Source organism: Periophthalmus magnuspinnatus, chromosome 14 (assembly GCF_009829125.3).
Source record: "Periophthalmus magnuspinnatus isolate fPerMag1 chromosome 14, fPerMag1.2.pri, whole genome shotgun sequence".
NCBI classification, from domain to species: domain Eukaryota; kingdom Metazoa; phylum Chordata; class Actinopteri; order Gobiiformes; family Gobiidae; genus Periophthalmus; species Periophthalmus magnuspinnatus.
Window position 1 is genome coordinate 10,406,515 of NC_047139.1, and position 15,217 is coordinate 10,421,731.

The following is a 15,217-nucleotide window of genomic DNA, read 5'->3' on the forward strand; positions in this document are numbered from 1 at the left end:
ACCAAATGTCACGTTTTTGATACAGAAATGGAACAAGCCAAACGCTTTATTAATGAACATATCCAAATTTTGTACAATTTTTCATGGACGAGTTGGTCACATGGGGATAGAACCTTTTGTAATCCAAGCAATGTGGGGTTAAGTGCCCAGTGACACAACAACACTTTAGATTTGTGATATGTTTAAAAATAGGATTTGGTTCAGAGTCGACTTTGTAAACATTTCCAGGAGCATTAACATTTTAAAGAAAACTGACACCTGAACAGATAAACTAATACAAGAATCCCATGCATTTCAGAACATGTTTGCAGAAGTCTAAACTAAACTACAGGTACAGCAGGATTTTTCTGTAGACACATTTTGTTCTTTGCAGAGGAAATTCTCCATCTGTGATTTTGAATTGATTGTGATTATATTGTGCGGCCATATTGCTACGCTTGAGGCACTGCTCTGTCTGAAGCTGTGTGTTTGCTAATGTGTACATTGTGTCTCCATGGTAACTTCTGAACATTCCTCTATAGACATGCATGTAGTGCCCCCCAATGTGATGTCCCTGCAAAGTATCAATTGTTAATTTTCTGATTTGTTTCTGTTTAGGTCCCTCTCAGAACCTTCAGCAGCTGCCCGGGGTGAACTACGGCATGGCTCCGCTCCAGAACTACAACCAACTCCAGGCCAAAGCACCCATGGGCCCTGGACTCTACCCTCCATCTGCCCCATCTGCCCCCTACCAGTCCCACCCTCCCCAAACCCACCCTCCAGTCAGCTCCTACCAGCCTCTCATGCCCCGCCCGCCCCTGGGAGGAGGCTCTTTGCCCCATACCCCTCCCCTCTCTGCCAGCCCAGTGCCCAGAATGCCCTCTGCTCAGAGCACACCTCCACCACCCCCAGTTTCCTCCAGCGGGTACTATGCCAGCCCGCACCAGACACCCTCTATGGGACAGCCCTGGCAGTACAACGCGACGCCCACCAACCCGCCAGCGCCTATGACCCCGCCCCATGGACAGCCAGCAACCAATCACATGCCTCCACCAATGTCTATGGTTCCGCCCACCTCAGCCTACAGTGCCCCGCCCCCAACACACACTGCCACGCTACCCCCAGGACCAGCGCTGCCCCCTACCTCTCTGCATGCGTACAACCAGCCAGGTATGGGCACAGAAGACCTGGAGTAGGTCTTGTTAACCAGGTCTTAACAAGACCAGTTCTTGTTAAGACCTGGTTTGGTTCTTGTTAAGACCTGGTTTGGTTCTTGTTAAGACCTGGTTTAGTTCTTGTTAAGACCTGGTTTAGTTCTTGTTAAGACCTGGTTTAGTTCTTGTTAAGACCTGGTTTGGTTCTTGTTAAGACCTGGTTTAGTTCTTGTTAAGACCTGGTTTAGTTCTTGTTAAGACCTGGTTTAGTTCTTGTTAAGACCTGGTTTGGTTCTTGTTAAGACCTGGTTTGGTTCTTGTTAAGACCTGGTTTGGTTCTTGTTAAGACCTGGTTTGGTTCTTGTTAAGACCTGGTTTGGTTCTTGTTAAGACCTGGTTTGGTTCTTGTTAAGACCTGGTTTGGTTCTTGTTAAGACCTGGTTTGGTTCTTGTTAAGACCTGGTTTAGTTCTTGTTAAGGGTCTGGTTTAGACTTGGTTTAGTCTTGGTTAAATCTTTGTATAGACCTGGTCCTCTCATGAGTAGATTAGACATGTCTCTATCTGTTCTGATACGTTGGCGCTGCACTTTGCCCTCTGGTCACTCACATCACACTCTGTGTTTGGGCAAAGTTCAGCTTCTATTTAAATCTGTTCACATTTGGGTTTATCTGATGCAATGACAGGGCATTTTACAACTGTTAAAGGTGATATTGGTTAGTGTTATCGTGATACTAAAATTTCAAACTATGTTGTCATAATACAGCTCAGAATCATTCTAAAGCTATTCAGGAAAGGTTTATTTCTGTCCTGTGAATGTGCCTTTTCTATTATCGATACCTGCTCAAGTGAATATCTAGTTTCAGCATTAGTTTTAGTATTGGTTAGTATCTGATTTTTGTTACTTATAACAACCTTATCCACTAGTACAAAGAAAAAGTACTTCAGATAAATATTGACCCCCAAAAATAATTGTTCCATCTATCACGATATATTGAACGATAAGTAATGATCATGACTGACTTGTACTCAGCCATATCAAATAGGGTTAATCCATTCAACTTTTTATTTCTTTATTTAGGTGTAGCTCCTCCACCCGTCACCCCTATGGCCCCCCACACATACCAACCCGGCAGACCTCCGTACGGTGCCCCTCCTTCTGGAGCGCCACCCATGGGACCTCCTCCACCCATGGGTCACCCGCCTTCAATGAAGCCCACTCCTCCTCCTACAGGACCCCCCATGGGCAATGCCACCCCTCCCCCTCCAAAGGCTGACGGTAAGACTTCTTGGACATTTGTGGCTTTAAAGTTATAATTGGACCTCAGTGTTTACCGAAAGGCACTATACCCAAGTTTTATTCTCTTAAAATTACACACAAAAAAGGAAAAAAAAAACTAACTAAAGGAACTGTGTGTATCCTGTGTTCCTGTTTTAAAGTGCTACAATCTGAACATGGGTTGCCAGAGCCTTAACCTGCAGATAAAGGACACAAGTTTCTCTCATTGTCAGTACATGGACAGGCCTCATGTGAAAGCTCAGAACCTCCAGAATTCACTCACTGAGCTACAGAGGCTGCACTAGCACTGATTAGTGATTAGCTCCAGGTGCTGGGATTTAGGTAGTGACCTTTTTAGATCAGAAAGAGCCTTTTTTGATCCTACTGGATTTTAGCATTTAAAATTGCAACTCAAATGAGAAACTCATGCAAGGCTCATTCTGCTTTCCGATTGGATAATCATCTTGAGAACCAAAACACCAAATTATAACAAACAGCTTGGCCATCATGTCCAATGTTTTTGTAACTATCAGCTTTACAAAGCTATATTTGATTTGAACATATCTGCCTTGTATCTGGGGACACAGTTTGGTCATGTTTATTGAATATAAAATGTAATTCTTGCATACATTGAAACCTTTGACTGTCCTTATGATGATTTTCTTGATCTGAAGTTAGTTGATGTAATATTTGCAAAAATAATATTTTTATACACTTCATGTCTCTCTCTACACCAGTGATTACTCCTGTTCTAACCCTGTGGTCTGTCTTGTTCATGCAGCTCAGTGGGATGGGGTCAACCACATTGCCCCCCCCTCTGAATCTGAGGAGGGGGATGTGGAGTGCCCAGGTCTGACCCCTCAACTCCATACTCATCCCTACTGCGCTAATCAGGGATGCACTGTCTGCCAGGGAGAAGTACAGTAGTCTATAGCACCCTCAGATAATATTGTGCCCTTAGTAAAGTTTATGGCAATGTTAAAATTTTTGAGATTTTCTGACCCCAAAGCAAAACTAACTTATGCTCTGATTCCGGGACTAAAAGCAAGGACTGACACAGGGCTCTATTGATGAGTAGGGATGTGCAATTGAATCTCCATCTCAATTAAAATTGGATTAGTCATATCTACTACATACATGTTTAGGCCACGTAACAGACTGGAATAATGATTTATATGTAGAAGAGACGGGCAATTGTTTTTTCCTGAGGGCCATATTTGAGTCCAGCATGCGGTGGTGGGCGTGACCAATATGATCATTGGTGTAACAAACCCTCATAAGCAAATATCTATAAAACATAGTTATACTGGAATATATTGCTTTAACAATTATTATCAGATACTTGTGCGGAGCTGGATTAAAAAAGCCCAGGTCTAGTATTGATACTTTGCAATGATGGGGTTCTATATGTATGTGTATCGCTGAATGTTCAGCAGTTACCATAGTGACACAAGGCGCACATTGGCAAACGCTGCTATAGTTTTATAATGGTCTAAAAATCCAAAGTGTAACGACACAAGCATTCATAGTCCTGTTTAGAGATTTTCAACAAAAAGCTGAGTTGGCTAATGCTAGCTAGTTTGTGACTATTATTTGAGAGGGACTTGTTTAATAGTATAAAATCGGCTCGCAAAACTGAGATTAAAGTCTAACTTGCGTAACAGAGCATCAGGCAGAGCAGTGCCCACAGTTGGCATCACACGCCCAGGGAATGTTCTTGACATTAGCTGTAAAGTATCAATAAGTCATGAGCAGTGTTATTTTGAAACTGCACTTTCACTCTGCCCCTTGTTTAGAGCAATATGGGAAAATTCAGTTAAATGTTTATTAAGGACAGAGTATCTGGTTCGTAGTTAAAAAAAATAAATTTAATACAAATCAATACAATACAGTGTGAATCTGACAGAGCTCCTCACAGGATAAACTACAGCTTGAATTATGTGATTGTAAATACAGTATCTGATTGCAACAATACAGGATCTCGCACCACAGTTTACAAGCATTTCACTGGGACTACAAAATCTTATTTCATTATTGATGCTTTAGAGCTGATGTCATCAACACCTGGGGGTGTGATGCTAATGTAGACACTGCTCTGTCTGAGGCTGTTACTCAAATTAGACTTTAATCTGAGCTTTATTTTGACACAATCTGAGCTTATTTAGCTGGAACTATAACAGGTGAGCTGATTTGTACTTTTAAACAAGTCTGTCACACATAAAATTACAGTCACAAGCTAGCTAGCATTAGCCAACAGTTTTTACAGTTAGTCAGTCACCTTTTTGTTGAAAATCAAACACCTAAACTGCACCATAAACTCTTGTATTGATCACAGACTCCTGAAAATGTGTTGTGTAAATCCATTTTGTATTTATTCTAGAGTTTTCAGACAATCTAAACTTTTTTGGCTGTGTTTGCTCATGTGTCACCGTGGTAACTGCTAAACATTCCTCCATACAAATAAATGTAGAACACCCCCAGCGTGATGTCACTGCAAAGTATCAATAGGCCACTGTCAAACTCTGCACTTTTTTTCTTGTATACTACACACCTCTGGCAAAGCTACAAGCTTGAGCAGAACATTTTGAAGAGTGCAATTTCGTGGGAGCACATGTGGAACCACAGTCTACACTGGTGCCTATACACGTCTCTGTGATCTGAGAGAAAATAAAAAAATCATGATTTCTTTTCTTTAACACAAAAAACAGTTAAGTTACCTCTCGATTCAAAAATTCCAACCATATCACTGGCTATTGGAGATGACAGATTCACAATCTGTCTTTCGATTAATTGCCCAACCCTGCCTCTTTTTGCTCTTTTGTTTTACATTTCCATAATTTCCAAAATGTCTGTGTTCTGCCTCTTGCCTCGTGTCCATGTAAATGACTGTGGTGAAAACTTCTAAGCTGTGAAACGCAATACCCCAGAACAGAAGTCACTCAGTGCATCCCTGATTCAGTTTACTCCAGTTGTGATTTTAGTTTTATTTATTCATTCATGTATTCATTCATCACCTTTCTTTCTTCTCAGCTCTTCTTCACATGCATGTAGAAGTTGACCCTTCTTAGAAATAACACAGAAAGTTTATTTGGCAAAAACACTGACCATGTATTTATTTATGTATTTATTTGTACATAGTGGGACTGATAATTTTTTGAGTTGCAGTTATCTCCATGAGGTCTTATTCTGTATAAAATCTGGATGTGTTTAGATGAGGTTTTATGCAAATTTACTTTTTTGAGCCTTCTACCATGTTCTAACCGTTCTTCCGTCAACAAATCTTACCTGAAGTCATTCATGCATGCTTGAGTAATCCAGCAGTCTCTTCTGGGCCCTATTTGAACCCTCCTTACGGTTAGCAGTACAATTCTTTCCAAAGCCTCTGCGCACAACTCTAAAAAAATACATTAGGTGTTAGCAGTTAATACCCCATAGAAGTGTAATACCTTTTTAAAATGTGAACCTTGGAATCTGAAATACAGTGGTCCCCAGTTTATCGCGGGGGTTACCTTCTAAAAATAACCTTTAGCTTTATTTTTTTTACAATTATTATATATGTTTTAAGGCTGTATAACCCCTCACCACACACTTTATACACGTTTCTCAGACAGGCAGTAATATTTTCTCACATTTCTCTTGTTTAAACTAATTGTGGCTCACGTATTTCAGTTCCTCTGACCGTAAATTTGGCTGAATGCATTTTGTACTGTACTGTACAGGAGACACGGCACAGAGCAGATTAACAATGGTCTACAGTGCATGCATGCAAAATTTCACCAAAAAAAACCTGCGACAGGTGATCCGCGATATAACCAGGGACCACTGTAGTCAAAATCTCAAAACCAACAACTGCAATAGTTGCCTGGTAATTGGATAGTTTGTGTATTCTTAAGTCCCAATACAAATGGCGGCAAACTGGTGGGTACTTTTGTATTTTGAATTTCCAAAGGCTATCTGCTGATTTTGCCAAATAAACTTTTCTAATTGTGTAATGTCCAGTGATGTCCAGATACCAATATCAATAAAATTATAATTAAATTATTCTACTAAAATGAGATGAATATTCTGAATCTACAAAACTGACTCATCTGCAAGAAAAAAGTCTGATACCACAGCTTAAAGCCACAGTATGTAAGTTTTAGCCCAAAAATAGCTTAAAACAAAAGCATGTTATTCATTGTGGACGTTTGCATCTCCACAAACCTGACTGTTATTTGGCCTGGAAATGGAAATTGAATGTTCCATATTCCACGGTGTTGTATAAAACTTATTTATCTCCAAGGAAGTATGGCTTTAACTTGTGATGTGCCACCTCCAGAAAGTTACATACTGTCACTTTAAATAAATCACTAAATATGTTTATTTTTTTATTGGTTCTGTTAATCTTGACTTTGGTGTCTGGAATGCCCGTTGTGTAGTTAAGTATTGTTCAACGTCCTATTTCGACATCGTCCTCTTTCATTCTCCCATCGCTTGTGTAAAATGCCGTCAGTGTATCTCCTTTTTGTCTCACCTTATTTTAACCTTGAAATCTGTGGTTACTTTTCCATTAAAACCCTATAAGAAGTTTAAATTATTAGTAAATGTTTTCAAATGTTTGCTCTGAAACAGGAACAGTAGCTGGCAATGGCCCCCAGGCTCCCAACAGCTACAATCACGTGGAGAACAAAACCAGTGAGTCTGTCCTTAAGATTTTCTTAGCAATTTTAATTGGCATGAAGGTTTGTTTGAGAGAAGACTGAAATCTTAACTGCCAAATTAATCCAAGAATCCCATGCAGTTTAGAACATGTCAAAAGTATTAAAGTCAGATACTGATCGATGCTAAAACTAGTATCATCCAACTGGTTAAATTGGACCTTTCCTGAACAGTTTCAGAGTTTGATCAGAACTAGTGTAAAACCACATTGTGTAATAAACAATTATGTAGTAATAAAATTACTGTATTGTCTAAAAAAAACTTAAAATTATAATTTTGATTGGTATAGAGTATCAATGCCTATTCTCCCTGCAGGTGGTGCTGCTCAGCCAGGCCCTCCAGGACGACACTTGGGGCACTACCCGTCTCTTCCGCCCGGGTACCAGAGCTCTCCACCTGGGCACACCGCTCAGCCCTACCCCCTCAAACAGCAGCCCTACCAGCAGGTCAGATACTGCACCTAGTTGTATGTCACTAAGATATGACGTCTCAGTATATGACAGATAACGCACTCACAGCTTCTGTTGGCATTATGTTCTTGTTTATAAACCACTACAAGCACATGTTTCACATATTACCTTTTAAACTGACCCATTGGAATAGTTTATTGGTCAATTGTCAATATCAGTGAAATGCATCAGTTTGTCTTGACTGCATCAGATTTGTCTTTTCGAACAGACTCATGAGCAAAAATATTAATTTATATTCCAAATAAAAAAACTGAAATTATGACGTTATCACATGATGATGAAAACCACCAACTGGCTCACTAAATCCATATTGGACCATCCCTACTGAATGTTCCTTTCTACTCTGTCATAGCCTGGCCCGGCCCAGCTCAGCCCCTCTCTGGCAGCCATGAGTCTTCAGTCTGGGACCCCTGAGGCTCTGAGGGTCGTGAACCTGCTCCAGGAGAGAAACCTGCTGCCCCCTGGACCCCTCATCCCTCCCACGCCCTGTCTGCCCCAGGACCTGCAGAGGGTCAACTGCAACCCCGAGTCAGTCCCTCTCACCAATATACACACAACATGACCAAACTGCAGTGAAATCCTTAACTCAGGACGAGAGGAAGGACAGAAAAAGAGGAGGGATAGAATGAGGGAGGGCAGTAGTGGTAAAGCAAACGCTTTACCGTCCACTGATCCGATGTTGGTGGTTCGAATCCTACTCTCGACATAAGCGGTCATTGAGTGGTCAGATCTGATGTTGTGTCTTTGGGCAAGACATTTAACCCACCTCGCCCCTGGTATCTGCGTAGACTGGTGTATGACTCTGTGCGTGAATGGGTGAGTGGTTCTTTGATGTAAGAGAGAAAGAAGATGAGGAGAGGAAAAAAGAGGGAGGGAGATATTTAACTAAAATTCACAATTGTCACCATGACCAAACAGGCCAAATCAAACTTTCTGAAAGAGAAGTTAATGTGACATAAACCAAAATGTTTTCTATCTTCATGGTTATGTTTGTGAAGTCTAGATCGATTGATTCTTTAGTTCCAATTTTTTTATGACCAAAACAAGCAGTTATCAGTTAACCAAATCAAAACTAGCTGAAACATTATTAAAGGTAGACTATGTAATTTTTCTGGTGGGGTTCCTGAAGTGTTCCACAGTATGGCATTAAATGTATAATGTGACATTACTGAACCCTACATGTATGACCTGGAGTCTGAATAATTGCAGGATAAGTAGAGGAGTGGGCGGGCATAAGGGGTTGATTGCTTGCGATCCAGAATAAGCACTTGTCCAAAACTGCGAGCCTGGTCACTGGTGAATCTCCCTGAGCAATATTGAGGAACACTAACTTTACAACAACTTTAAAGGTCTTATATTATGCAAAATTTACTCTTGTGAGCTTTAAGCCATGTTATAATGTTGTCAGAAACATACCTGGAGCATTGTTTTGTTTCATTGACTCAAGTTTGAGTAACCCTTTATTATTAGTCGGTTTACATCTCCAGAGCTCAAAATGCTCAGTTCCACCTTAGTTAGATTTCAAGTTAACAGCTACTTTTTACCCTGTGTTCAATAGAGGTTGGAATTTCCAGGGCTGAAATCATTAACTATTATATTATATTATTAATTATATATTTATAATTATATATTAAAAACATAGTGAAAGACTGACATCACAAGGTGAAGTAGAGTGTGTTTAATTCAGTGTTAAACATGTGTGAATTGAACAACACAGATCCAGATGTATGGTTTTGATGAGGAAACATAATATGGATCAGAAAATGGCCTAATATATAAACTTTAAACTTGGATAAAAGTTGATTTTTACATATTGTCCCATTTCACTTTTTTTTTTTTTTTTTTACAAACTCTAAAGTAAATGTGTGTGTTTGTTTTTCAGAGTTTTCCGTTGTACACTGACCAGTATCCCTCAGACCCAGTCTTTGCTCAACAAGGCCAAGCTGCCCCTGGGTCTGCTGCTGCACCCGTTCAAAGACCTCTCGGTATGTACCTCCTCTAGACCCAAATAGCACATTGAAAGCTCCAGTGTGCAACCTTTTCTAGTGGAGAGTCCATCACTTGCTTGTATCCATGGAGATGTAGTCCTTTTGCCTTGAATAAATTTAGAGAATGAAATTAGGAAAAAAAGTCTGTCATACGCACGTAAAGGCCTCGTACCTGTTTTTTCCCATGTATTTGAGACAACCTTGTCTTACAGATATACAGATGTATTGTATTAGCAGCTCTTGAGGTTAAAATAAACCTACTGTACTGTCTGACAATAAAAATCTTTATAATTAGATGCAGAGAATGAGGGAGTGTGCTTAATCATACTAGTTGCTTAATCATGACTTGGCTCTGGTCTCTGAGGGTTGGTGAAAAGCGCTTATACTCATCACGGTGAATAATTAGGATGCTCAGAATGCATAATGTAAGTGAGAAATAACTTTGGACCACTGCAAACCGTTAAAAATGTGAAAAAACAGAAAAATAACTAGGTCATTTTAAAGACAACTCCTTCAAGTCTCAAAACGCAAATGTGTAAAGGTCAAAGCCAAAATTACGATTAGTATAGGTAAATATAGATCAGTCCCCACTTCCCTGGTTTAAGTCTGTTTAAGCTGTACCTTGCCTTTCTATATCTACTGTAAATGACAAACACTGAAAAGTCAAACTCGTACTAAACAAAGTACATAAGGTAAGGCACAAAATGAGTATCTGTTCAGGTCGCCTCTCTTCAGATCTGACCTGCAACTTCGCTTTATGTGCCTTCTCTATAGAGATGATTAGATTTAATGCTACTTTGTGTAACATTCCAGGCAAAGCAAAAACATCTTCATGGGCAGAATCTCCTCCAGAAAAGTGACACATGTGCACCTTTTAAAGGGCAAAGGTGTCACTATTTTCTAATCTATGTTGTAGTGTGGTATCTGGAACACAAACATACCTGAAGTTTGTTTTATTTCATACACACACATTTAACACACAAACCCTGCATATTTAGGAGTTCTTATCTCAAACTGAAAACACTCTGTCTACATTTCCAAATCTCCAAAGCTGACTAATAAAAAAGGGTTACTCATACGTGTTAGAATGAAACAAAACACAACTCCAGGTATGTTTTTGATGAGGTAACAACATTATAACATGGCTTAAAGTTCACAAGTGTCAATTTTGCATCATATAAGACCTTTAATATAATGACATTTGCGTGACAAATAATTTTTTTTGTGGTTTCTTGCAGCAGCTGCCGGTGGTGACGTCCAGTACGATTGTGCGGTGTCGCTCATGTCGGACATACATAAATCCTTTTGTATCGTTTTTGGACCAGAGACGGTGGAAGTGTAACCTGTGCTACAGAGTCAACGAAGGTGAGGACCGTCTGTACAGCTTTTAGAGAGGGACACATGCACTGATTTTGCCAAAGTTCGACTGATATTTGCACTTTAGTCTGAATAAAATATCGGCCCATACAGGAGCTTAAAGGACGGACGTGGGTAGTACTTGGTTACATTTACTTGGGTAACTTTAAAGAAGTTGTACTTTTCAGAGTACCGTATTTCCTGGACTATACATCGCTCCAGAGTATAAGTCACACCAGCATAAAGACACACTCACCTGAAGGATTATTAGGAACACCATACTAATATGGTGTTTGACCCCCTTTCGCCTTCAGAACTGCCTTAATTCTACGTGGCATTGATTCAACAAGGTGCCAAAAGCATTTTTTAGAAATGTTGACCGATACTGATAGGATAACATCTTGCAGTTGATGGAGATTTGTGGGATGCACATCCAGGGCACGAAGCTCCCGTTCCACCACATCCCAAAGATGCTCTATCGGGTTGAGATCTGGTGACTCTGGGGGCCATTGTAGTACAGTGAACTCATTGTCATGTTCAAGAAACCAATTTGAAATGATTGGAGCTTTATGACATGGTGCATTATCCTGCTGGAAGTAGCCATCAGAGGATGGGTACATGGTGGTCATGAAGGGATGGACATGGTCAGAAACAATGTTCAGGTAACCCATGACATTTAAACAATGCCCATTTGGCACTAAGGGACCTAAAGTGTGCCAAGAAAACATCCCCCACACCATTACACCACCACCAGCCTGCACAGTGGTAACAAGGCATGATGGATCCATGTTCTCATTCTGTTTACACCAAATTCTGACTCTACCATTTGAATGTCTCAACAGAAATCGAGACTGATCAGACCAGGCAACATTTTTCCAGTCTTCAACAGTCCAATTTTGGTGAGCTCGTGCAAATTGTAGCCTCTTTTTCCTTTTTGTAGTGGAGATGAGTGGTACCCGGTGGGGTCTTCTGCTGTTGTAGCCCATCCGCCTCAAGGTTGTGCGTGTTGTGGCTTCACAAATGCTTTGCTGCATTCCCCGGTTGTAACGAGTGGTTATTTCAGTCAACGTTGCTCTTCTATCAGCTTGAATCACTCGGCCCATTCTCCTCTGACCTCTAGCATCAACAAGGCATTTTCGCCCACAGGACTGCCGCATACTGGATGTTTTTCCCTTTTCACGCCATTCTTTGTAAACCCTAGAAATGGTTTTGCGTGAAAATCCCAGCAACTGAGCAGATTGTGAAATACTCAGACCGGCCCGTCTGGCACCAACAACCATGCCACGCTCAAAATTGCTTAAATCACCTTTCTTTCCCATTCTGACATTCAGTTTGGAGTTCAGGAGATTGTCTTGACCAGGACCACACCCCTAAATGCATTGAAGCAACTGCCATGTGATTGGTTGATTAGATAATTGCATTAAGGAGAAATTAACAGGTGTTCCTAATAATCCTTTAGGTGAGTGTATGTAATAATGAAGGAAAAAAAAAAAACATATATAAGTCGCATTTTTTGGGGAAATTTATTTTACAAAATGTACCACCGTGAGGAGACCCCTGGGAAGAGCCAGGACTCGGCTGGCCGACATGTTTGGGGTGAGGGAAGTCTGGGAGCCCCTGCTCAGACTACTGCCCCCGCGAACCCGGACCGGACAAGCGGAAGAAAATGGATCGATGGATAGATTTTACAAAATCGGAGACAGACATTTTATCTTTAAAGGCAGGTTATAATAATAACAATAAAATAGAGAACAACAGGCTGAATAGCAGTACAGCACGCTAACGTAACACATAGACAACAAACTGAATTCGTGTCTGGTATGTTAACGCAAGATATTAACATATGCGACTTGTCCAAAACATTAGAGACACGAGTGTTCTTTTCACTGATGTTTACTGTGGTCTTACTTCTTCATCACAGTTCACACCTTAGAACTAGCAAACACAAAAAAAAAATCTGAGCGCATGGAAAATATACATACCACTTTGACCTGCAACTAAGCAAACCCCTGAACCGAAAACTTTTATATTTTACTTTTTAATAGTTTCTTAAATAGTGTTCTGTCAAGTAAGACTTTGCATTAGTGTAAAAGGCTGAACCGGAAAACGGGAAGTAGTTTTCACGAGCTTAAACTAGACTTATGATAAACTAAACATTTACAATATTGTTCCAAATGAAAACAATATCACATTTATAGTCTTATAATTGAAGAGGAAATAATTGAGGATAAATGAAATATGAAATGTATAAAAGACTTACATGTATTACAAACACACCAGCGCCATCTAGTGGTCAAACAAGGTAACTAATATGTATAATCAACGTTACATACCGCATATTTACTCAACTACATAAAGCATAGACAACGAACTGAATACATGTCTGGTATGTTAACGCAAGATATTAAAAGGTAATCAGATAACTAAAGCATAAAAACAGGCTAACAAGTTGACTCTCGATCTCACTCCAAATCACTAAATCTATTGAATTCTTCATTCTCGGTGTCGCTTCTGAACAACTCCGCCTGCTCCGGAAATGGATGAAGTGCCGCTTCTGCGTGGCTGCCATAGTGGTACACAAACCTAGAGTGCCCTCACGCATTTGTCAGTGTGACTATAATGAATATGTGAAATGCTATACTTGAATAATTTCACATAAGTCGCATCTGAATATAAGTTTAATTAACTTCAGTAATATTCTTATTGAAGTAACTGTACTCTAACTCGCATTTTAATGTAACACTGAGTAAAAGTTGTGCTTCATTTTCCCACTGTAAGTTTACAAGTGACAAAAGCTTTATATTGACAATATGAAATGATGTGAATATTTGTGTTTCTTGCACCACTTCATTTCATTTTTGTGTCTGAAAATTCCAGATTTTGTGCATTATTTAAAGGACAAAGTTTTGGCCTTTCAAATACATTAACTTCAAACTTTGACCCCTATTTTGTACTTCTACTTGAATAATATTCATTTCAAGTAATGGTACAATTGAGTACAAGATTTGGGTACTCCAACCGCCTCTGCTAAAGGGCATATATGAAATTTAGTTTGAACAGTTTTGTGATTAAATTATTACATTATTAAAATTGTCTACCTACTTTCAATCAGTGTTATGTAACTATGCCACATTTTCTGTCAAAACTTGGCTGAAGGCTTTGCATGTAATATATTTAGCATTTTCATGTAACACTGATTTAAAGCCAATGGCAAAACTGTAGCAGTGACACCTGTTTATTAAGTTTGTGACAGGTTTGCACTTGTTAAATCTATGTTCTTGTTTTGCAAGTCTAATCATAATATTGCATTATCTTGATCTGATAAGCAGCCTAAAAATCATAGTTATCATGTAGTTTAAAACACAATGCATTTTACAAGGGAAAAAAGGCTGATTGCAATTGAAAGGAAATTCGTATTGGACCTGGTGGCTAATAAAAATCAGAAAAAAGGCTGAAATCAGATAAGTCTTAAGTGCTAAACTCCAATGATCATGATTGTTAAAGCGATAATGTGTTTCAGCTATAGCCTTCAAAACACTCTGAGGAAGGCTATTGACACTTGTAGTGACATCATGCTGGGGGTGTTCTGCATGTATGTGTATGGTGGAATGTTCAACAGTTACCATGGTGACACAGTGCACACTTTAGCCAACACTACCAAAAAGTGTTAAGCTAGTCTGAAAACTCGAGAAAAACATACAAAATGGATAAAAAAACAACAAATTTTCAGGAGCCTGTGATCTATATGAGCGTTAATAATCCTGTTTAGGAGTTTGATTTGCAACAAAGGGTGAGAAACTGTTGGCTAATGCTAGCTAGCTAGATGTGACTGTAATGTTATTTGAGAGGGACTTGCTTAATAGTAAAAATCATCTCCCCTGTTGTAGTTCCAACTAACTCAGTTTTTTTCTGGTCAGATTGTGTTAAATAAAGATCAGATTAAACTCTTACAAAGCCTCAGACAGAGCAGTGTCTGCAGTTAGCATCACACCCCAGGGAACGTTGTTCCCTAGCACAGTGGCTGAAAATCAAGGGTTTAGACCTTCACGAACATGTTTTGAAATTAATTCTTGTATTAGTTTAGCAGCTCCATTTTCTGTCTTCTCTCAAATAGTAATGCTCCTAATATGTGAGGATTATAATGTGCACTCTGAATCTAGATTCTGTAACAAAGTACAAATAATTAAGTTTGTCAGGAAAAATTACTTTCAGACATTTTCCAAAATTATATAAGTCTAAATCTACTAGAAATGTATCTCTTTATTGTAATGGCAAAAATTCACTAAAGTTATAGT

General features: G+C 39.5%; 1 protein-coding gene across 3 annotated transcripts in view; it reads left to right on the forward strand.

The window, feature by feature from the left end:
* The window catches only part of sec24a (SEC24 homolog A, COPII coat complex component), a 38,107-nt gene that overhangs the window by 7,626 nt on the left and 15,264 nt on the right, over positions 1-15,217 (forward strand). Inside the window, exons 2-9 of one of the 3 annotated variants that reach the window (XM_055226937.1) lie at positions 598-1,149; positions 2,213-2,410; positions 3,192-3,260; positions 7,022-7,084; positions 7,424-7,554; positions 7,931-8,106; positions 9,461-9,563; positions 10,805-10,931. In XM_055226937.1, the coding sequence (XP_055082912.1) occupies positions 598-1,149; positions 2,213-2,410; positions 3,192-3,260; positions 7,022-7,084; positions 7,424-7,554; positions 7,931-8,106; positions 9,461-9,563; positions 10,805-10,931 (1,419 nt within the window). The remainder of the gene's footprint in view (positions 1-597; positions 1,150-2,212; positions 2,411-3,191; positions 3,261-7,021; positions 7,085-7,423; positions 7,555-7,930; positions 8,107-9,460; positions 9,564-10,804; positions 10,932-15,217) is intronic. The other 2 variants (XM_055226938.1, XM_033978286.2) reach the window with 2 other exon arrangements.